The 23,991-nt window shown below is 31.2% G+C and overlaps 2 protein-coding genes across 3 annotated transcripts in view; one reads left to right on the top strand and one right to left on the bottom strand.

The window, feature by feature from the left end:
* Window positions 1–1,423: 1,423 nt before the first annotated feature.
* LOC148610001 (uncharacterized) lies at window positions 1,424–21,672 on the bottom strand. Of its 2 annotated transcripts, none has more exons than XM_088541813.1 (9): window positions 21,540–21,672; window positions 15,496–15,566; window positions 14,886–15,221; window positions 13,917–13,970; window positions 13,501–13,605; window positions 8,705–8,782; window positions 2,608–2,652; window positions 1,994–2,042; window positions 1,424–1,773 (listed from the first exon to the last, which is right to left on the bottom strand). In XM_088541813.1, the coding sequence occupies exons 2-8, from the start codon at window positions 15,536–15,538 to the stop codon at window positions 2,002–2,004; spliced, it is 702 nt and encodes a 233-aa protein (XP_088397939.1). In that variant the 5' UTR covers window positions 15,539–15,566; window positions 21,540–21,672; the 3' UTR covers window positions 1,424–1,773; window positions 1,994–2,001. The 2 variants fall into 2 exon arrangements, with proteins under 2 accessions (XP_088397939.1, XP_088397940.1); XM_088541814.1 differs by having other exon boundaries at window positions 14,904–15,221.
* LOC148610000 (uncharacterized) overlaps window positions 21,479–23,991 on the top strand; it is a 27,360-nt gene continuing 24,847 nt past the window's right edge. Inside the window, exons 1-3 of the mRNA XM_088541815.1 lie at window positions 21,479–21,691; window positions 22,638–22,705; window positions 22,987–23,292. Coding sequence (XP_088397941.1) covers window positions 21,690–21,691; window positions 22,638–22,705; window positions 22,987–23,292 — 376 coding nt within the window. The 5' untranslated portion in view covers window positions 21,479–21,689. The remainder of the gene's footprint in view (window positions 21,692–22,637; window positions 22,706–22,986; window positions 23,293–23,991) is intronic.

Here is a 23,991-nt window from a genome sequence, read left to right as displayed (position 1 = left end):
CAACAAGGACAATCAAATAGTTTCTTGTGTATTTAGGTCTCATTTACTCCCTAAATTGTGAATTCTACAGCACATTCTATATAATTTTGATCTCCTATAAACATAGGTTATGAGAAAAACCACACGTTGTTTTCTGCTTACTATGTCATTTTAAACAAAATATCGAAAATACAAATATGTAGGCTTTCCACCCATGAATCACATTTTGCATGATTTTTATGCTTATTGCTACTTAATGACATTTCCATCGATCAAGTCAATCTAGCATTCAATGTTCTTTACAGATTTCACCTACCTTATATAAGAATTTAAAAATGCTGTATAACGGAAATATTTTTCCGGAACATTAACTTACTAAATAATGATATATTTTAGCAATTATCCACTTTCAGGGATACATTGTCAAACAGTCCACTATAAAGTGGTAATCCAAGGAGTTCAATCGACATTGAATACCTTCAGAGTTGTCCGTATCAAAGAACGGATCCAAGATTTCAATTAAAGGAGGGAAATTCATTTGTTAATAATTTGTTTACATAAGTTTTAAGTTAAATACGAAACATTTGCATCGATTTTAAGCCGGGACATGCGCCCTACACGTCCTCGTTATCTCTGTAATATGTGAAAATCCGGTCTTATCGTACATTGCAACATTTCGTTCTTATATAGAAGACATTTTGTCTTTTAATATTCCTAGGTTCGGTTGGTTTTCACATTACATGAAATAATACTGGGATAAGGATACAACAAACACTACAAAGTTAGCTTCTTATCTACTTTTCGAGAACAACGGACAAAGATAATTCACGACTTGTCGTATAGTATCGCGATCGACAGTCTTTCTTTGAACTTATCAAGCCTTTAGCACCCGAATTTTTGAATTTTTGTATCACAACTCATAGGTTTTGCCAGAACTTCCCGAAACTAAACGGAATTTTTGTACCGCTCTAGACTACATATAGGCTTCTGGAACAAGAGTGAATGTTGTTTATAGATTATTGTCATTCTAAAAGTTTTATGGGCGTTATCATGACTTTTTGAATCATTATGGAGAAACATCTCTTTGTTCCCCGTGTCATAGTTTTATCATTCGTCTACTTCGGATGTGACAACTCGGTAGAAGCTTTTTCGAACTAGCTGATAACGTCATATTGGCCTATGCTACTATAGATTTGAACCAGGTCAATATGACGTGTTGGACGAAAATAAAGCCATATTAGACGGCTAAGGACCGTATTGGCACACTTTTATGTTTGTATGGCATTGGCAGATTTGATCATATTTAGGCTAATATTCGAACTTTAGTCAATAAATCGTCGTACAATGTCCGTACTAACCATAACAATTCAAATGACTTTTATTGTAAAATATGTCTGACACGACTCAGGCTTTATTACAGGAAGATATGGGCCATAAAAGGCACTTGTCACTTTGAACTTTTAAGTGTGAATGTATGTCTTACTTTTATTAAGTACAATGTTCCTATAGTACAACGGTTTTGCATTTATACAAATTTATATAGGTAAAACAAAGCCGTGAGTAATATAAAATTTCCCAACTAGCAACATGAACAAAGAGCTCATGCTTTTTATTTACTTCTGCTTTCATTCAAAATTATATAATAGCAAACAGTATTATCAAGCATTTTCTCTTTTATTAGTAGCTTCGTCCGTTCATTCACATATGTCTTTATTTTTAAAAGTACATATAACAACTACATTCTGACTGAAACTGTTAAATCCGTTCCTCCCACAAACACTTCGCCTGCTACAGCTGTTCAAAATAGAAACAAAACTGCCATAAAACGAAGGACTTACTTTGGCTTTTTGGTTCGTTATTTGTTTCATATATTCTTGATGAAAATCTTTATTCAAACAATACATACCAAATCAATTAATTCTTGCAATGGTTATAAAAGTTACACAAATATACGGGGTAAACATATTATCTAACAACTTTTTTCGTTTCTATTACTTTTCATGCTCAGGAATACCTTTTTACTTAAGAAGGTCCTTCAATTGTTCTTTGGTCATCGGATAAAACTAAATGAAAAAAAAGCTAAAATCATACACAAAATACAAATAACAATGAGGGTAACATACACAAGGGTCATATCAAGATGTTTTTTTTTCAAAATGCAATTGCTGTTTATGTATATGCAATAATTGTGACGTACGTTTCATTCCGACCAACTGTACGTTATTTTCTTAAATAGAAGAACTGTGTGTTGATTGCACCTGTTAATACATATTACTGTTATAAATCAAACCTTAACGACTTTGATCACAGTTCTTTTGACGAACGACAGTTTGCACTATTACAATTCGACCAATACATTATTTATTTTTTAAATTGCTTTATTTCATAATACAAAATCGTCAACCCAACCAATGAAAAAGAAACTAATCAATAAAAAATGCCAGTATCGATATTTTCTATCTGGACCGGGGTCCGATCTTACAAGAATTCAAAAGTAATGTCTTAACTTGTTTGTTTTGTATTAATTGGTAGGCTTTACGTTTTGATATTGTAAATACAATTTAATTTTATTAAAGACAATGCTACAAAGTTAAATAATGATTCCATACATAGTATTACAATACTTACGTGGTTGATTTACGGCACTTTGACCATTTTCAGGATCGACTCTTTCTAAAAAAATTACAAATATATATAATATTATAAATACTTATAATATAAAAATGCAATTACATCTTAAGCTTTGTTTTTGAGGTATATATAAATACACAAAAAAACATAAACGACAAATTTGATTTAATTTGGCATTTTAGCTCACTTCAATTGTTGAATAAAACTTCAACGCAATATTCAATTTTAATACAAAATATATTTGTTTTGTCTTTTAATTGCACACATATACACCACTGAAATAAGCAGATGACAGCATACAAAACAATATTAATTTACTTAAGTTTTCGTTGTATACGCACGTTTTGCAAGACAGGTCGCATTAAGAGATTGTTTTTCCATCCCTCCGTTGTTTAGCTTTTTTTGCAACAACTGAAGAATGCTTCTCTTAATTTTCACGAACATTTAAGCTTTGTTTTAAACTTTCATATTGTTCACAATAATTCACAAACACTTCATGTAATGTTCATGAAACTTAGGTTAATTTTGTTTGCCCATTTTAAGATATACATGTATTTTTGAAATTTCGTTAAATTCAAACTTCAAAACGTGGATTTTATTTATACAAGCATAAGGTAGTATATCCATTGGTCTAGCATGTGGAATTCACACCTTCTATATCATCTACTGATGCTTAAGGTTATGGTTTTCCTGAAGAGAGTAACGATACATGAGGTGTTATGCTTTGATGACATAAGTCGCTTTTATAATATAACATAAATTGCGTTCAATTCGATCGGGTACCTCTTCCATTTTTTTAAAAAAGTGAATATTGAACATAAGTAAGTTAATATTCGAACATTCTGCTGCAGCCATTTTCAATTTTCTACTGGTGTCAATGTTTCCTTTTAAAAACCCTTGATAAGGTAACTTTTAGGACGTGATCACCACTGGGATTTTCATGCTTATAGATGACATCGGGGCAAGATCACACTTATGCTTTTTCCAGTTCATTCTTTCTTTATTTTATAATATTGTAAACAGCAACACAGGCCATTCTAGCTTTAATTGTGTAACCAGTGCTTTGAAACCAATAGTAAAGTACAAAAAAAAAATATTATGTTTTGCCTCCATCAATCGATTTACATTAGAATTAAGATTTACAAAAATAACAACGAAAGAAATATATCTTTTTACTCCACAGAATCATTGTCATTTGTTCATCTCATATTGTGTTAGCATTTTCATTCAAAGGATTTTTCTGTTATTGCTCTTTTTCTTGCCCTGTCTAATGTAGTTACTGCATTTCCTGGTCTGTCGTAATGCAAAGAGTAATCAAGGGAACCAAGGATATAGCGGTAATCAAAAGAATGTAATCCAGGGACAAAGACCAGTCATAGAAAACAGACATACACAACAAAGAACATAAAGTAATTAAAATCATACATACAAAGTAACAAAAGCAAATGAGCAAAACAATAGCAATTTCTAAAAAAGTCTGTGTTATGCATGAGTTCCCTTGACATTTTAAAAAAGAGGTCACACTTTTTTTATAGTTTCAGCGATTATTGCTTTTTATTTTTGCCTCGGCAGCTAGAATAGAAAGGACGAGTCTATAACTGTCTTAAGTAAAAACTTTGAAACTCTCCACAGAATCACCTTACTGTCTAACAAACACAGTCACAGGAGATTTCGTATAACCTCGAACTTGGTGTTATGTAGGAAGTGTTTTACAACTGCTTTATTTCGATTATTTTTGGAATTTAACAGGATATATATCCATTGTTAATTTGGGTATTCCTGGAGTAACAGTCACATATTATCTTGGTAAGTTTTCTGGCAAAGAAAACGCCACATAACCTGAAAACATATAATATCTACTTTGCTGACAAATACAATATACTAATAGTATCAAATGAGTTGCATCATGTGAATATTATAAACTATATTACCCAATGCCATCAATTCATCTTTGAACCATTAATATTTAGTCTAATGTATCATTCCTCGAACAAAAAAAAAAAAAAAAAAAAAAAAAGAAGAAAAAACAGAAGAAAAAATATCAGTAGTCAATTAAATAAAAATATGCAGTTGATAAGTATTCTGCATATGCTGTACCGGAATCGGACCTTACACTCAAAACATGAATATGCCTTTCTACTTGATAAGTTAAACTCCTACACCGAATTAACAATGTACAAAAGTAAGTGAGAAATTGTATTTAATTATTTATACAGTTAGGAGGATAAGTAATAGATATACAAGTAAATCCTCGATTATTATCAAAAACGAAAAGACCACAATACACCCAAATACTCTATAAATTCTTTCGAAAACGAATATATGTGTGTGTGTGTGTTACAATATGCAAATTTTCCGTTGTCTATTTATGCGACTTGCGCATATAATAATTGCAAAAAACATTTCAACATTTCAGTAAAAACATTTCAATAACGCTTTTAGCTTTTAGCTCCATTCCACGTTTTTTCATTTGTTGTAGATAATGTTAAACGTCTGTGTTCCTGGACACAGTTTTAAAGACAAATACATGTACATGTAGTGATGAACTTTCAATAAAAGAAAAAAATCCCACGTCTAAAATATGTTTCAAAATTGATTGTATTTAAGCATATTACAACTTTTCTGCAATTGATATTCAATTACATATGCCTACCTGATTAACATAACAGTTGGGCATGTTTAAAAAAAACAACAAAACCTCACTGGCGAGGAATTATGAGGGCAAAGTTACTGTTTGGCATAATCTATGCATTGCATACTTCCATCAGCGCAGACCGACATGCACGGGATTGTCATATTTTGATATTTTCACATTTGATGAAATGTTTTGGGCAACAAATGCATGCTAAAATGTTCTAAAATAGATATTCAACATTTAACATAATAAACTTTAAATTTTATCTATTGTACCTAAGTCATGCATACATTTTGTATTAATTAATTTATTTGCATACTTGTTCAATGCAGAAGTAATTTGAAGCAACAATGAATACGTGTTATAAGCGAATGGCGTGTCATTTATTAATCATACAAGTCTTGAACATGTACGTATAAATGGATCGATTTGTAAAACTTTGTGATTTGTCTTTGGTTTTTTTATTTTTTATGTATCAATCAGTTTTAAAATGAGTAGGTGTTTGTAATATCACAAAATCCCACTTCTGTCTGGTTTCAAAATGGTTTCTATAGGTTAACTACAGTTCTTAAATATAAAAGCTGACCATGTACAAATATCAAAACAAAAGATATGATACATGTTTACGTAAAGATAAATCTTCCTTTTCATCATCCATTTATCTTAATAATTGTATCGTTAGGTTTGTTCTATATGTTTCATGAAATTATCTTGATTCAGTTTAGTAAATAAGTTACCTCTCAGTGCTTGATTCTCAGTCAACTTAGTTGAATTAACTCTGCTGTCCAGTTACTGGTCATTGTGATAATCCAAGTTCTCCATATCATTTAAATATTTTCTCCATATTTTCTAAACTTGTCTTCTTCTCCTTTTCTCGCAAATTTTAGCTTCATATAAGCCTCCATTGAATACTATTTGTTAGCACTGTTCTAACAATTTCTATTTTTTTTAATCTGACAAATTTTCTACACGTTACTGTTGTATATGTGCAGCCTTCTAGTATGACTTTAACTCTTTGCTGTATTATAGTTAAGTAAAATAACCTTAACAAATAATTTGTTTGGTAATCAGCCAGGCGATGAAACTCCGTATTTTTAAGAGCAAACTAATTAACAGCTTCTGAACGACTGAACTAGTCTTACAAAAATTACTTCAGACAGGTCAGACTTGTTCCGACCGAAATGGCCGTTTAAGACTTTAACCAAAGTACTAGTCGTTAGAAAATTCAGAATACCTCCTATATTTACTTTGCCAAATTAAAAGTTTTTTCCCTCAAATTAGTCGAAATAAATATTGTAATATCTCAAAATATTTTCAATATTCTCAAAATTACTGTCAATCCCATCAAATTTTAAACGTAAATTAATTGTTTGATCAGAGTACGAATTAGCGGGGTGATACATGTAGCTTGCCGATTAAAAAGCGATTGCCTGAAAGTTTATATTTTGGTAATGTAACAGAATAACTAATTCATTTATATAGTACATTTTCCCGTGAAACGCCAAGAAACCTTGTCTTTGTAGAATATTTGGCGCTGAGGTGAAATTCGAAAAAAAATCAAATACTCCTGGCCAAATAAGTGATTTAAAGATGAAATACGTACAGGTGCCGGTTTTGTGACGTGACAATACAATTAAATAATTAAAACGTGGAAAGGAGAAAAACCATCTAAATTATACGAAATAGATATAACAACAGGCAGTTTGGACCAAAAAAAATCGATAGGGTTAATGTTCGTTGAAAGACTTGAGGCTAACAACAGAAAAAACTCATACCAATGCAAATTTTAGTTATTTGTTAAAAATTAAATGTTCTTAATGATCGGTAAAACATCTGTTAAATTCACAAAAAGGTAACATAAATAATTATTGCAATTGACAAAAAAATGTTTAATCTTAGGGTTGAAGGAATCCATGGTACCATTGAAAACATAATTTTAAGAATGAAAAATAGTTAAGAACATTTATTATGATAGTAACTGACACATGAAACAAACTCACTTTCAAGAGGTATTTTGGGGATATTGGGCAGCTCGTGAATGTCCTCAGAGACTTCGTGTTCGCTGTCTAGATATTATTAAATAGAGACAGTTTTCCTGGTTCTCATGTACAATACAACACTTTGTCAAATGAGAGTTAAACACATATTTTCCCGACATTCCTCATCTAACCTGACGTTTCATAGGGAGAATAATCAAATCATGTCGCTTAGAACAAAGTGAATGAAATGTAATTTTATGACTTAAAAAAAAACTGTCACATGACGATGCAGAGAACGGAAGCATTAAAAGTAGTGGTGGTTCTTTCGTCTTCAGAGGTAAGAAGATATAATTTAACGTCTGAATCAATTTGTCCTTTGGCGGTTGTAATAAAAATAAAACGGCGAATCTCTTTAAAACTGGTGCCGACTAATTGCACTGGATTTACACAAAATCTATACATAATGAGTATTTTTTTTAAAATTTGATTTTAATTACTACTTTTACATCAAATATACAGATACTGTATGTATCGCAAATGGTCCCCATCTTATATGTCATGAGTATGATTTAAAATGTTGCATTCAAATTTTATAAAACATTGGCCTATACATGTTACAACATGTACACAAAAAAAGAAAAGGTTTTGCAAATAAATCGTCTTCAACTTGTCACCAACATTTTGTGTTCAAATTTAATTTAGTAGAGAAAATCATTTATTCGTTAATGATTCAATAGGTTGATAAAGATCATGATATTATCAACTACGATAGTTTCTGAAAACGATGTAATGTGGTGCGCAAACCTATTTTTTTCCTATTTGATTGTTTGTTTTGTTTATGTTTTACCTCAAAACTTCAAAAGACATAATTCACTTTATTCTTCACGAATATGTGTAAAAACCAAAGTAACTTCATTACAATAGCATTCAGATAATTGTAAAGCCTGTGTTGATATCTATTAAATATGTTAATTGAATTAATTTAATCATTCTTTTGTAGATCAACTGCATTTATGACATTGAATACATTGTACAGGAAAGGAACACAAAACATATAAAGAACATCAAAATAAATGCAACCGTGGTGAAAAAAAAAACAAAACATTAGGGAACATTTGGAAGTAGAAAACTTTTCGAAGAAAAGGAGACACTTGTAAAAGTATTGACACTGAAATATAAAAAAAATCCGTTTGGTGGTGTAGGTATATAAACACAAAATAAGCATATATAAAAAATTAAAGAGAAGGATTATCTTCCCAAGACAGAAGCAGTTTGGAACAGTTGCATTGACCGGTTGTTTTATCTGTGAACAACAAATCATGATGCAATATATTTTAAATTTAAAAATAAATACTAAAGTACCAAGCATATATACTGCAATTTCGATGTATTGATGAACAATACAACACATACGGGAAAATATCAAAAGGACGAAATATATACATTTTAGAATAAACACTGCATTATGGTTAATACTTACGTTGACTATGACGATTAGATACATCGGCGTTTACACGATCTGGAGTAGGAGGAGCGTTTTGGTCTCGTTCATGTGAATCTAGAATTAAATGATCCAAAGATTAAGCCAGCATATAACTAAATATTGTTTTTACAGAATCACTCTCATACCTTTTTTTCCTTCAATGCAATACACTACCGATGTGTGTATTTCTGTTTCCTAATACAGACGTTACTTATATGTTTGGTAATTCATGTTTTAACAGATATTTCTTGTTCTCTTTTTATGAGCATAGAGAATCTATACTTTGAAAACATAATCAATATTCACACCGGAAACTGGGGATGTGTAAAAAAGAAACAACAACCTACCCAGACTGCGAATAATAACAACAAAGGCAGTCTTAAAGCCCTCAATGCACGGTGAGAATTTAACCCAATCCAGTCTACCTTCGACAAGTTTGGTTTAAACAGATTTTATTTGTCGAATAACGTACAAAAGGGATTAGACACAAGTACATTTTCCTTAAAAATCTTTTCTCGTTAAAGAAATATACAATACTCTTATGAGCATGCGCATACAAAATATATGTTTTAATGTTACTCATACATTTGTTCTTTGGATAAATCCTCATTTCCATATAAAATAGTTCTAGAATAATTGGCAAATTAACCACGTAAGATCATTCATTAATTCCTGCCTTAAGAGACTGTATAAACGACTGTATAAACGACATTCGAAAAAATAGTGGTATTGAGTTTCTACTTTAAATCCACATCTGAAAGTTGGACTTCCAACAATGTTTATTATATGAAGGTCATAGTTAAGAAATGAAGCTCCGCCCCTGAATTTTGTTAGAACAGAATTTAGTCGTCTGGGTCCAAAAGCATAGTGTTATGGGATATTGGTTTTTACTTTACGTTTTAGTTCGCTTTTGAAGTTTTATAACGAATCCAAATCTCTTGTTGATTGATTTAGTTTATTCTAATGTTTTATCGTAGACGGGATAAATGATTCTGCTGTTATAGAAAGTCTGCCGAAGGGTAAAATTATATCTGAACCATTCGACAAGTCTTCAAAGCATTTACATTTCTAAAGCAGAATTGGTAGCATTAACGAAAGCAAAGAAATATAAACAAAACTAAAACAAGGGTAACAACAAAATCACCGAAAATTGATCCAATCAATAATCAAGTCCAGTAAAAACTGAATGAATCTGACAAAAAAAATACATCACCGGAGAAGGTGGTACCGCAATGGTCTTGACATGGCGGAGGCATTACGAACGAAATAGTATGTTAAATCTAGGTTTTACAGAGCGCAAAATTTCCCTCTTCCATTTCAGCGTGAATATATCGGTTGTGATTAAATAACATTTGCATGAAATATATAGTCTCATAATCAGTGGTCAAGAATAGCTTAAAAGGAGCAATCATTACTCTTGTTTTAGAGTATTTTCAACCAAGGCTGATTTACGCAAATGTTTATGGCGTTAAAAGAAATCAGAGTAATAAGTAGTTGCTCTAGCGAGCATAATTACCGAACATCGATTCGATCAATAACCAAGTCAAATCCAGTACAAATCTGGCAAAATAGATATTACAAAACCGCAAATTTCCCGACTTGGTACAGGCATTTCAAACAAATTGTGGGTTAAAAACTAGGTTTCTCTGACCTACAGCTTTAAACATTTTCGTTCATTACCGCAAGACTGTGTAAACCGCTGCAATGTCAGAGGGTTTAGCATTAATAATTGAAGGTTATACAGTACTGCAAAGTGGTCTGACTGATGGTCTAACAACGTTTTATTGAAACCATTTCAGAAAGAAACAACTTGTTGCATTTCATGTGATCGAACTGGATGCTCTACAATGCTACAAATGAGCGATGAAGAGGACCAAACCTTTCTATTAACTATTAAAAGGCCAACATGAACTCACAGCAGTTGTTTCTTTAGTTATTCTTGGACTCGTTTGACTTTTTGTATCGCTATAGACTTCTTACAAATAAGGTTATGCTGCTACAAAATTGAATTCATCACAACAGAGGTTTTATGGTCGTCATCATGAACTCGTGGATCGTTACGATGTATCCATCTGCATCATTAAAACTGATTTGTTCGATATGTTATGGTTTTCATTTCTTCTCTCGTCTTCCCTATACTTGAATTTTAATGAGCAACTTTGCGGGTGTTTCTAGAAGAAAAGAGAACACGACTACCCTACTGGTGCATCTGGGTCCGAGTTGTTTATTTATTTGTTTTTACTTATTGTACATATTATTGTGATTATTTTATGTTCTTCGTTACAGCATGTCTGGGCTTTGTACCTGAATTACACTCTTTTGATTTCCGCTAGAATTTTGGTTCCCTTTATAAATCTTTTATAATAGTTTTATTTGTAATTCGGCATCCTGATGATGACATTTATGAAAAACTACTCTTGAAATTGCTGCACTTTTTACGAACCGTCTCTACTCACTGTAGTTGAAACAAAACACATGTAATTTTAAAGTTTCTATAAACTGTTTAGAGTTATATTCAATATAAATTTGAAGTGCAAGATCTAAACTAAAATGTATAAATTACACTTTGATGTAAGGAGATTACACATTCAGCCATAGAGTGCAACAAGCAAAACGACGAAGTTAGGTATAGGTCTTGGCATAAGTTTCAGGGATTCAAGAAGAGATTTAAACTTCTGATGGCAAAGAATAGTTCTCATTAAATTTTCTGGAATACTTTCAAAGCTTGTTTTATGTTCATAAAAATGTATTTCTGCGTTTCATTTTTTTTTGCGGCATGAATTGCTTCAGACAGAAATTGACTGAAGTAATTCATGCCGATAAATGATCTGTTAGATTTACCTTGACCTCATTTTCTTGCATTAATAATCGCATTCCGATGATAATGGCTGCAATTTTGTATAATTGCTAGCAATGAGAGGAAGGAGCAAAACATTTAAAAGGCTTTTTGTAGATAAAAAGATTATTGGGTATGCTATCTTTGTATTTCTGATAGACAGTTTTATAATCAGACTCTTTCACAGCAGGTTCAGTGTTACATTTTCATGCTTAAATGGTAGCTTGATTTACTTAAGTAAGCCCTTTTCCGGGATTGGTCTACTACAATAATTTGACTAAATTCAATTCGTACATATTTACACTTTACACAAAAGAATCTGATTAAAGCTTAAAAAAAAAATAACAAAAACATTTTTTTTCACTTTATATGTATTGAATAGGGATAATCAGAATATAATATGTATACATCATGAAATATTCGACAAAAAATGATACTGTGCAATTATTTGCAACTATCACTTTCCCTTAAATTGTAAGAAAAAAATTGAAGTATTTCCTCCAAACAAAAAAATATATTATTCAAAATTAAATAAAACAAACGTATCATAATTTTGAGATGAGCGAGCGGACATTTTGTCACGGAGGAGAGTGAAATCTGGACAGGAAAAAGCTATGTTAACAATATGTTTTCATAAACTTTTTTTTTAACTTGAAAGAAGTTTATAAACATTACACTTACGCGAATTTAGTACACGCGTATGAACAATTGAATATTTTATATTTTGTTCAGGTACTATATGTACAATGGAAAAATAGATCATTATTATTTTTTTTCAAATCGTTCATATACATTTTACTTTTCTTAGGTGGCAATATGTTTTATAAAACCATATTATCTTGATTTAAATAGGTTATTATAATATTACGTGCAATGAAATAACTATCCTTTATATTCTCTAACATACTAATTTCTTTTGTAAAAACATTACCATGAACAATATGTAAACTTGCACTTTTAAGAGCTTTAGCAGAAAGACGCAACATGAGAAAAACTTTACGACAGAGCTTATATGATAATATAATGTATACTTAGTCATTTGGCAAAATTTAGCATTTTGGCATGTCGGCCATTAACATCAGGAAGTGCAGATTTGTTCCCAAACAATAATGTCAAATAACTAATGGGAACCCTCGTTCTGAATTTTGTAAATAATACACCTATTAAGCTTGGAAAGTATAATTTTACACAAAACACAACTTCATTCCACATGGCCCATTATTCTCCCAATATAAAAGTTTGTAATGCCCAAAACAGTCTCTACATTATCGTTTTTTGAAATCGTGTATCTATCTGCACCATGAAAACTGATTTGGCATAGTTTTCTAAAGGTAAAGGAAAACTATTGACCAAACTTTTCGACAAACGTAATGACTTTTCATTCAGAATTGTCAACTTTCCTTTCATCTGTGACAACATTCCTGCGTATGGAGTGTTCATATGACAACTCATACGTTATGCCAGAGGTTGCCGAAACTACGCAGACTTTTTGTATCGAGCTAGAACTCTAACAAATAGGCTTCTGGAACAGGGTTATGTTGCTACAAGATTGAAGTCATCACTACAGAAGTTTTATGGTCGTCATCAGGAACTCGTGGATCGTTATGATGTATCAATCAGCACCATGAAAACTGATTTATTCAACTGGTCATAGTTTACCTTTCCTCGTTTGTCTACCCCGGACTTGACTTTTTATGAGCAACTCGGCGGGTGTTTCTAGAAAAGCAGAGGATGCTCACCCTACCGGTGCACCTGGTCCATACTCCCAGTTTTTAGCGGAGTCCGAGTTGCTCATTTACTCTTGTTACTTTGTATGTATGATTTTAGTTACTTTATGTTCTTTGTTGTGCATGTCTGTTTTCCATGTCTGGTCTTTGTCCCTGGATTACATTATTTTGATTACCGCTATAACCTTGGTTCCCTTGATTACTCTTTCAAAATTTGTCAATTATCTTACCATGAGTACGTCTACATCTGGCCTTGTAAACCATCCAGGATATAATTGCTAATATAAGAAGCACAAGTAATAACATCAGTACTATTTCCGTAACGCAACTTGTCCCTGCAACAGTGAATGAAAGTTCAACTTCTTTTTCAAATTGGGTGTGAGAAATTGTAATCGTGGTAATATATGTTTCGGTTTTTGTGTGCTTTTGTTTCTTACATTTGTACATAATATGGTTTTTCATGTTAGTTTAGCATGAAATAAATTGAAAATACACGAGGAGCAATAAATACGTTGAAAAAGACAACGCAAAAAACACTTTTCAAAAATACATGAATAACTAATAGTTTCTTTTCTAAAATTTCTAGAAGCGCTTCTTTTTTAATTAGCTTCAACAATGTTTATGGCTATAGTACCCTAATTCATACCAGTGACTGTCTTGCATGATTTGCACGTCGAATTGTTTGTAGGAAACTGTGTATCTGAAATGAAAAAAAACGTACAGCTATGTATTTTGTATGAATGTTGACTGCGTTTTAGTTCCCAAAACCATTCCCTGGTCATTGTTTTCTGGTTCCATAAATCGTTGAATATTGAGCATTATTTTTCAAAAACGTAAGTTTATGCAAGTAATAAATTTAAAATGAATACTTAAAAAATGATTGATGAATTGACTGATGATGTTTCAACGTATTTTGAAAGATATTGCAAGCATTTCAGGAGGAGAACGATTGACTAATCCAACAAATCCTGCTTTGTTATAATAGTCCGACACGCTGAATCGGATCTTTGCTGTTCTAGCTCACAGATGCAACATCACTGCATTATTGATACTTCAATCCAATCATGCAGTCGTAATTATATCCTATCAAAATCCACATACTGAAAGATGTGACGATCATTTGAAAAACTTATGATGTGACTCGACCGGTGATCGAAGCATCGACTCTTACGCAACGAAAGAAAGCTACCCGGAGATCATTGCGGAGGTAAATTAAAAGATAGGTCCGCAAGGCAATTTCTATTGGTACTGTGTGCGATATTAAAGCATTCATTTGTGCAAATGAAATGGTATACATAATTTTATATGCTTTAACTAGTTTTTATGTGTCAATCAGCAAGTCTAGAGATTAAAATCTAATTTTTGATTAGTTTATATGTAGACAAGGCAAATATTTTTTTACAAAGAACATAGAGACACATATATTTAAATGATTATGGTTAGAAAACAACTGAATTAAATATCAATAGATCTTTTTTTCAAAAATGCTGTATACAAAGCATATCAAAATGAGAGACCTGTTTTCAAAAAGAGTGTGTTTATAGTTTAGTTTTCGGTTTGTAATGCTTTTGTTTTTGTATTTTGCTTCAAGTGTAAAAAAAATCATGTGTAGTACCTATTTGTAAATACTGTCGGATAGTGACTTCAACTTTGGCAACATCTTTTCTTTTCCCGTGACGACATGTCCAGTTCCCATTCAACCGATAATCTATCGATCCAGTCAGTGCAAAAACAGTTTCGTTGGTCATATGATTCAAACTAATGGTTTCATTTTCGTGACGTTTATTGCATCGGGCAATGGGAACAAGTGGAAGACAGTCTGCTTGGCTTTGACCATACGGATCCATTATATATATTCTGTGGTTAAGATTTGCTGCTCTACAAATGAGCGTCAACTTATCTAGAGAGTAGCGCCAGTTAAAACATAAGTTGTTGTTGCATTGATTGGTATCTACAAGCGACAAGTAAATGTTAAAAAACATGTTACTGTACTGAATGGTATAGTACATATTCGTTATATTAAACGGTTACTTTTATGTGAGATAAACAGAATATCAATTTCTGACCACGGAAAACAGTCTTTGCTTTGAGAAAAAATCGTACTTTTACATAATTTGTTATGCTTTCATGCAACTAGGAAATCGAGCTTTTACTATTTAAACAATCAAAAGATTACAATTATTTTCACGTTTGAAGGTTAAAGCTAATTAATTATTTCTTTTTACCTCGGACAAAAAGAAATACCAAAGCCATAAACTGTACATGCATTTTTATCAGTGTTTATATTCTCCTTCACCTGCAAAAAATGAACAAAACGGTTTCTTACTTTTTATGACATCCTGGGAATCAAATGTTCCATACATATATGGCCTGTATAGGTTCATGTTTTATGACGATTATATGGCTATTTTGAATTGATCTGTCTATTTTGAATAATATACCACCATTGCCGTACAGGACTTGTACGAGTAAATTTCCCATCCTATCGTATACGGTGAATAGAAATGAGGAATGATAAGAAATAACAGTTTGAATATCAAATAATCTAAAAATACAAAAGGCAAGCCGTTCAATATTTGGGTAAATAGATTTATTAAAACATGCCAATTTGACTAGTTTCGAATCCTTCAATTTGATTTGGGGAACGTTATCATAGACAAATGTCGTAAAGAATTAACAAGGTCCTCATATCATGTTTTCACTACATTTATTTTGGTTGTGTTTTGTATTTCTTGTTAGTTTTGTTGTTTTTTTCCTTTGTTTTTGATTGATTGTTTGAAATTATCTGAGAAAATGTTTTTAAAGCAAACGTTTTTTCAACCTTTGAAAACCTGTTAGGCCAGAGGCTTTGTATAGTCCAATTCAACTAATTTTATACACAATTTCTCTTCATTAGTTTGAAGTGCTGTAATGTCACAGTGTCATGTGGTCATACTGTCAAAAGTATTGTGAGGTCCAAACTTAATAGTTGATTTTTTGCAATGTGTCATCCTGATTTTATGTTTGTTCCAAAATATTGTATTGTGCTTTGAATTTGTATCCATTTTGTGTTTAAATTTATTTCCTGTATGTATTGGGGTTGTCAAAATATTCTAGTAAATTGATTACACACTTATTCATTTGTTTACAGTCTGTCAGGTTGAAATTTTCTTAAAAAATGTCTTCCTTTTAATGACTTAAACATAAGCAAATTGTTTTTTGATTCTGGGATGAAATGTCCGTGCGTTCTTAATAACACACGTATTATTCATAAAAAATAGCTTCTGGACGAAATATGTATTCTGCATGTAACATATCTCTCAAAAATATGAATTTAACATATTCGAAAGACACAAAATCCAACAAATTATGCATACGATCTGAACGATCAACGTGATGCACACATGCAAATGATACTAAATGTATGTTTTATCTGCATGTACCATGATCAAGTATGAACATCACACAAAAAACCTCTTAACCCTTTAAGTCGAAAAAGTTTTATCCTTTTAACATGAAGAAAAATGAATAAAAAGTACAGTTTAACAACGTTTTTGGGGGAAATAGGGGTAAGAGTACTAGTACACATTTCCTTTTTTTGCAAATAGTATATATGCCTGTGGAATTACAAACATAATTCTGCTTACCGTCTTACACAGTAAAATGGGATATGTGAATATAGTAAAACAAAGAACAGCTAAACGATACTGACGATCAAACAAAGATGTTGCATTTTTTATTTGCTTCTATTACTACTGGAAATAACGAGGTAAAAGATCAAGATAAGAGTAACAACAAAATAACTAAACCCACTAATAGAAAAATTGACGACGGCAAGAATAAACCAGGCAAATAAAAAAATGCCAAAAAATGTTATGAACCTAACTTTGTATGCGCTTTTTTGTCAGGAAATAGCATTAGTAGAGTGATCAAAGTGGTCAAAGATTTGAGTATTAACCAAAAGAAAATATTCAAAGGATAAAGAATTGACATGGAAAAAGGTAGAAATTAACATGAAATAGCCAAAATAACACGTACAAAGAAACAAAATTAATGAGCAATGAAACCCAGACGTGACACGCAAAACATGAGCCAGGACATCGGCAGGATAAGGAACCTCTGCTGTTCTAGTTACACCCACAAAATTAATCGCAAAATGTCACATCTGAAGTTGACGAAAAAGGATAGGAAAACAATGATAGTGATGTAAACCACTAGTACCACATCTAGCACTCAAATAATAAGAGCAACAATCATAAGGGGTTACATTTAAAATCAGAATAGCTGATAAAATTCATCAGGCACAAATAACATATTAACATTACTAACATTGAAGACCGCTTGCTAGTTACATTGTGCTTTTAAAACATAAAATTCGTGATCTCTTCAGAATCGAGATTTTTGCATCGGTTTGTCTTCGGATACAACAAACGTAAATGAGTTATGTTATCGGGTTTGTTTAGTAAACTGTTATGACATAAAGCTAAAGTAGCGTTTTTTATTGATAAAGTTCAATAAAGTTCATGCCTACCAAGTCTACTAAGGGCTAATAAAATTATTGGGCATATAGATACACATTTTGTCCTTTCTTACAGAAGATAATTTTTTTTATAGATACGCAATTTTGACTAATAGTTATTTCGAAACTTAATATAGAGTAGAGCAGAGGTTGTCGCAAACTATATAAAACGCGCAGTTTTATAACATTAAATGTATAAGCAATTTTAAGAATTTTTCACATATTTTATCAGAAGTTATCTATTTGTGTTGTAGAAGATTAATGAATTAAGTAGCACACCAGCTAAGAATCATGCAAAATGTGATCCATGGTGAAAAGCCTACATATTTTATTTTTGATATTTTGTTTGAAATGTGATAGTAAACAGAAATTAACATGTGTTTGTTTTATATAATCCGTCCTCTAAGGAGATAAAAATGCACTGTAGATTTCACAATTAAGGAGGATAACTCTGTAAATGACGCTCAAATACAATAAAATCTACTGGATTCTCATTAGTGATTATCTTCTAAGAGCAGGCAGATTTGAATGAATAATTACACATTTCATAGTATAGACTCATAAAACAACTTAATTACAAAAATAAAAATATGTAGCCTTTTTTAGGATGTATCACATTTTTCAGATTTTGCATGATTCTTACAAAGACAGCTACTTAATTTGTCATTTTCACATGTTCATTTGTGCGGATATTCGATTGACAAATGCATTGTTGATAATATTATTCTGAAATGTATGGATGGCAATGCAACAAGTCAATTTACAAAAATGTTATATCATGAATATGCTATGTTCTATCATAACAACATTACTTATGATCAACTTAAGTATTGCTATTTCACACAACCAGCCAGAGGTAATTCAATATATCTCAAGATCATCAATGAAACTATTCAAATAGATTTGTTAAAATGCTCCCAGTTTTTAGTGGAGTCCAAGTTGCTCATGTACCTTTGTTACTTATTATTAGTTTAGTAATTTTATGTTCTTTGTTGTGTCTGTCTGTGTTCCTTGTCTGGTCTTTGTCCCTGGATTGCAATCTCTTGATTTCCATTAGAATCTTGAAAAGCAGAGGACCCTTACTCTACCGGTGCACCTGGTCCATGCTCCCAGTTTTTAGTGGAGTCCGAGTTGCTCATTTACTTTTGTTACTTTGTATGTACGATTTTAGTTACTTTATGTTCTTTGTTGTGTATGTCTGTTTTCCATGTCTGGTCTTTGTCCCTGGACTACATTCTTTTGATTACCGCTATAACCTTGGTTCCCTTGATTACTCTTTCCTAAAAGCAACTCGTCCAATATTCATTACCTCGAATCTGCTCCTTATTGTAAAAATGTTTTTGACTGGTCATAGTGTAAATATTCTGGCACGAAATTTTCCCGTACTATTCTGTAAATCGAATGTTACCAATTTAAAATTGCAATATCTCATTTTGCATCTTTTATTTGCACATTTATTTTTAAATAAAGTTTCGATTTCTACTAAAGGAATTACATTGAAAAATATGTTTGGGATTAGGAAATGCATGAATCACTAGTCATAAGCTTCTGCATGGGTTAAATGCAGAGCTACTAGCTTTTATAAGAATCATGCAAATTTTGAAAAACGGATACACCCCCAAAAAGACTATATATATTTTTTCAAGTTGCTTTGTAGGTCTGTATGATGAAATGTATAATTATTCATTCATATCTGTCTGCTCTACGGATGTAATCCACATTAAAAATCTAACAGTTTCTATTGTATTTTAGTGTAATTTGCAAGAGTTATATATCTTAATTTGAATTTTATAGTGCATTCCATATAATGTATATCTTCTATGAACAGGGATTTTATGAAAATTCAAATGTTAATTTTGGTTTACTTTATCATTTTAAACAAAATATCAAAAGTAAAAATAAGTAAGCTTTCTAATCATACATCACATTTTGCATGATTCTCAGCTGTGTAGTATTTAATTGTTTTTGGTAACTTAAACTACATGTAAATTTTGGCTTACATTGTTTTAGTAGCCTTTAGACAGATTAAGACCTAAGAGGAATACATGATAGAAATTCATTGAATTGGACTTTCTTTTCTTAAAAAAAAAAAAAACATTTTCACATAGTTAACTTTAGCTATTCTGTTGAGACTGGATATCGTTTGTTCAATGAAAATAAATTTTACTTATTTTCTTGTCTTGTGCATACTTTTTTGTCAAAACTAGACAGAATTTAGAATATTTTGGCTGACCGCTGTTTAGTACCATGTGACTATGGCGATACATCTGGACTTATAAGTTATTCGATGTTTTTTTTTTTTTTATTAATTGTAAATCTTACTTTTAAATGAAAATTCGACCTTAAAAAAGTACAAATGTAATTTACATGTCATTATTCATTAGAACTTAATTCACTTTTTTAAAACTAATGATACTAATGAACATACTGAAAGGTTAACAATGGGTTAGTCATATTTGATTGCACATGTTTATAACACTTTAAGTTAAGAACGAAATACCAGGTAGACAAATGCATACGTTTAGTATGTTGTTAAGATATGTTATGGTGTAGGAAAGATCACATTGAAGTTAATTAGATTCAATTTGTGCACACTTAGTCATTTATTGTTTTGTCAAAATTGCCTACATATTTTAGTAACATACGTTCAGATTGGTAGATATGAGGATTTGTTTTATACTTAAGTACAAAAGAACGCCCTGATATACATAGCTACGGAAATGATGGTATGTGATGAACTTAACCCCGATATAAGTCTAGTGATATATATCTTAAATTTCGAGGGACAAAATCCATAATGCGGCGACTTAACACGTTTTCTCTAGCATTTCTGTTTGATATAGCTGCAAATTTGAGAAAAAATCACTCGCGTTACAATTAAGTGTCGGAATCTACCTTTGGTAGAACCCTGCAGGTACCTGAAATACCGGATTTATAATAGTAGTTTCTTAAAAAAAGATTTAATTGCCAGTTTTTGATGTTTATGCAAGCATAACGTCGAGTTCATTTGCAAACACCGGAAATAAATGCTTACAATTTGCTAACAAAATAATCAATTCTACTGTAGAAACAGATTTAGGAAAAAACATTTGACAATGCGTTATTCGTGTTGCTTGATTATGATTAAAGTGTTCTGTTGCTTGGTGTTGTTTTTGTTTTTTGTTTTGCTTTGTTTTGTTGTGTTTACTCATGTTCAAAAGATGAAAATCTTGTAATACATTTGAAACGGATAATGTGTTATTGCTAAAAACACATGACGTTCCATAAAAACATGCTTAGTTACGCCTGTATATATGGGATATGTGATGACGCTGTCTAACCCATTAGAAACCCTGACAATTTATCTAGTACGGTGATATTTTCGATTATTTTACATGAACAGAGTACATAATTAAAGGAGTTATTGAGCAAAACATTTGCATAACTATTAAGATTTTCTAAGATTACTTGTTTACATTATGTAAACAAATTTCGTATGTTTCTAAAATTACATGGTAATCATATGTGACATAGAGTATTGCAAGTGTATTATATAAATTGAGTTTATAAATACTATGACAAGTATAATACTTGTTAAACTGATAACCTAGCGAGCTCTCCTACAGTGTGAGTGCATACAATTGAAAATAATTATAATAAATTGATAAAATGAGTTGCCTTATGATGTCAAGTGACATTTTATAAACTTCATCGGGTGTTGAAGAAAAGAAGTGTTTTGTTCCAAAATTCGTCACATTTGCGAATTATCTACAAGCTGTGATGTATATTTACCTGAGTCTCTTTTGTAACCATTTCCATACACACATGTGAAACAGAAAATAACTTGACATTCTTACTTCCTTATTCGTATTTCGGAGCACTGGGCATGTGTAAAATCAAAGACACGAATATGGAACATCACAACAAATTTCTTCCAGCAGAATGTAAGTTAATATTTATTGAACATTACATATTATTTGTGAATTTTTGTATAGAGTACAATAAACATAATTTTATTGAAATCAAAAACAGAAAAAAAACCACTCATAACGCCGAAATTAAATAAAATAATTATATCATTCCAAGTAGTCTTATTGAATATTAGAATGAGATGCTTATTTATTTATTATAGAAAATAACACCACAGACTAAATTGATTAAATTTAGGCATTCGCAATTGCCATCAACTGAAGTCTTCAGTGTTCAATGATCCTAAGTCGATTTCAAGAATGAGTTACAATGTTGATTGCACCAACTCCAATTGAAATATGTTTTCTTGTTGAAACTCAACGTCTTTTTTTAACTTAACTTAAACGTTGAATCAAACTTCTTATTTCAATGGTTATTTTATTAGTCTTAACCAATATTTCACGTTGCATTATCGTTATAATTTCAACGTCTTACAGATAAACGAAAATTCAATGTTACTTCAATATCGTGAAATCGAAATCGTTGTGTCAGTGTTTAAAATTGTTTTTTTCCAAGGGGTGTCTTATTTCTGAATTTCTGTATTTTATTTTTAACAATTACGTAATAGTTTACGTGTTCGTTTGCTGTTTTGAATATCTGTTTATATATATATATATATATCTACATTCAATAACAAGGTATTTAAAACCAATTTTATATAAGTGTACTTGACTAGCGTTTATTGTATATCTATCTAAATCTAATGTCAATAGACAGATAGTTTACGTACCTATATTATTTACAACCGTTAGAATTTGGCTTTTCTCCAAGTTTACATTTTGTGAATGTTTGTAACATTAGAAATGCATTTTTTATGTTTTTTTTCCTTATTTTGTTGACTGATTTCGCAATATTTTAGTTATGATGATGTATAGATCATAGAAAATAGATTGTATTTCAATATTGTTCTCTCGTTTTCAGGAACTGTGAATTTGCATTCATTGTATTTATCGTTTTTTGCTCTACTCTGGAAGCTTTGATTCTGAAAGGTATTAATATTTACTGATCATATTATTTGAATATTGACATATTTAAAATTATTGATATTAAATGTATTATAACTATTCCTGTACACAATATACATATATAGTTCGAATTCTATTTATTGTGGCTTTCAAAATCGTCTTGTCGATTAGGTGCATTATCAGTGCAGTTTTTGATGATAAAGAATAGATTTCGTCACAAACATTCACCAGTTAAAAATGCATATGACCACACAAATAAATGAATTAACGCTGATGTAAACTTACAGTAATGGTATTTGTTACAGATTCCAATATATCGATTAACAATTGTATGACATGGCATGATGACCAGATGTCTCTTATTATAACCTGTCGAGTTGGTTTCCCTAAGTATCCGGTCAGCATAATCCATAAAAGCAGTAACACTAACATCACATGTTTCGGGGAAAATACGCAATGTTTACCCAAGGAGAAAAACGTATCCCTTCAAGCATATGATGATGCATTGACAATTATATTGCACGAAGATAAGTCGAAAAAGAACCTTGATGGAAACTGGTTGTGTGTACAAGGAAAGCAGATACTGACTACAACAGTGTCTTTGTCTAAAGGTACCTGTAATATGATATAAAGCAAACTAATGATTTAAACATATTTCCACATTATAGGAAATAATATTAAAAAAAATAATGATGTTAATACACTATAATAAAATATATAATGAGCAAACTTTTCAGTCAACAAGTGACCTTCTTCAGTGCCTTAAATAAACTAAGTGTGTATGACTATCTATACACACACCGTCTCCGAATGTGACCACACTGCTTCGGCGGATCAAATTGATACAGGGAAGATAATGTAAGTATAGAAGGGTCTAAAATTTTAGAACTGTAAAATTTGCAAGGCAATTTTGGTCGTTCCCTCAGCGAGACTCGAACTCGTACCGCTGTAACATTTATGGCAACACCGCCTTCACGAAGTCTACCGCTATAGACCACCCGGCCAGCTAGGCTATACATTAAAAGTCTAACACACGTGAAAAGTCTAACATACTTTCAACGTTTCAGTGGTGTATCCACTTTCTTCAAGGAATTTATTATTCTAGTACCACCGAAACAAAGGTTATGAAAGTTTTTTATAACATTAAAGTCAATAAGACAAATAAGATGGAAACTATGTTAACAGTTGTCTAAGAATAGAACACGGAAGTAATAATTTAGATTCTATACAAGGTATGTACGATTCGTATATAGAAAGATATTTAATGTACATATATAGCATTTAATCCATAGGGCTCTAAAGTATTCAAT

This window comes from Perna viridis, chromosome 8 (genome assembly GCF_037379345.1).
Source record: "Perna viridis isolate PV_CMFRI_1.1 ecotype Kerala chromosome 8, ASM3737934v1, whole genome shotgun sequence".
In the NCBI taxonomy this organism is placed as follows: Eukaryota; Metazoa; Mollusca; class Bivalvia; order Mytilida; family Mytilidae; genus Perna; species Perna viridis.
Note: the sequence above shows the minus strand (reverse complement) of the source record. Positions and strands in the feature narration are given on the sequence as shown.

What these genes read in the sequence shown, in the direction of transcription:
- LOC148610001 (XM_088541813.1), bottom strand. Translation starts at nt 15,538, where the DNA reads ATGCATGTACAGTTTATGGCTTTGGTATTTCTTTTTGTCCGAG. An exon ending in ATCTAATCGTCATAGTCAAC is followed by an intron (nt 2,653 to 8,704) that starts GTAAGTATTAAC and finishes TAATTTTTTTAG; the next exon opens with AAAGAGTCGATCCTGAAAAT. An exon ending in AAGTGCCGTAAATCAACCAC is followed by an intron (nt 2,043 to 2,607) that starts GTAAGTATTGTA and finishes TTTTTCATTTAG; the next exon opens with TTTTATCCGATGACCAAAGA.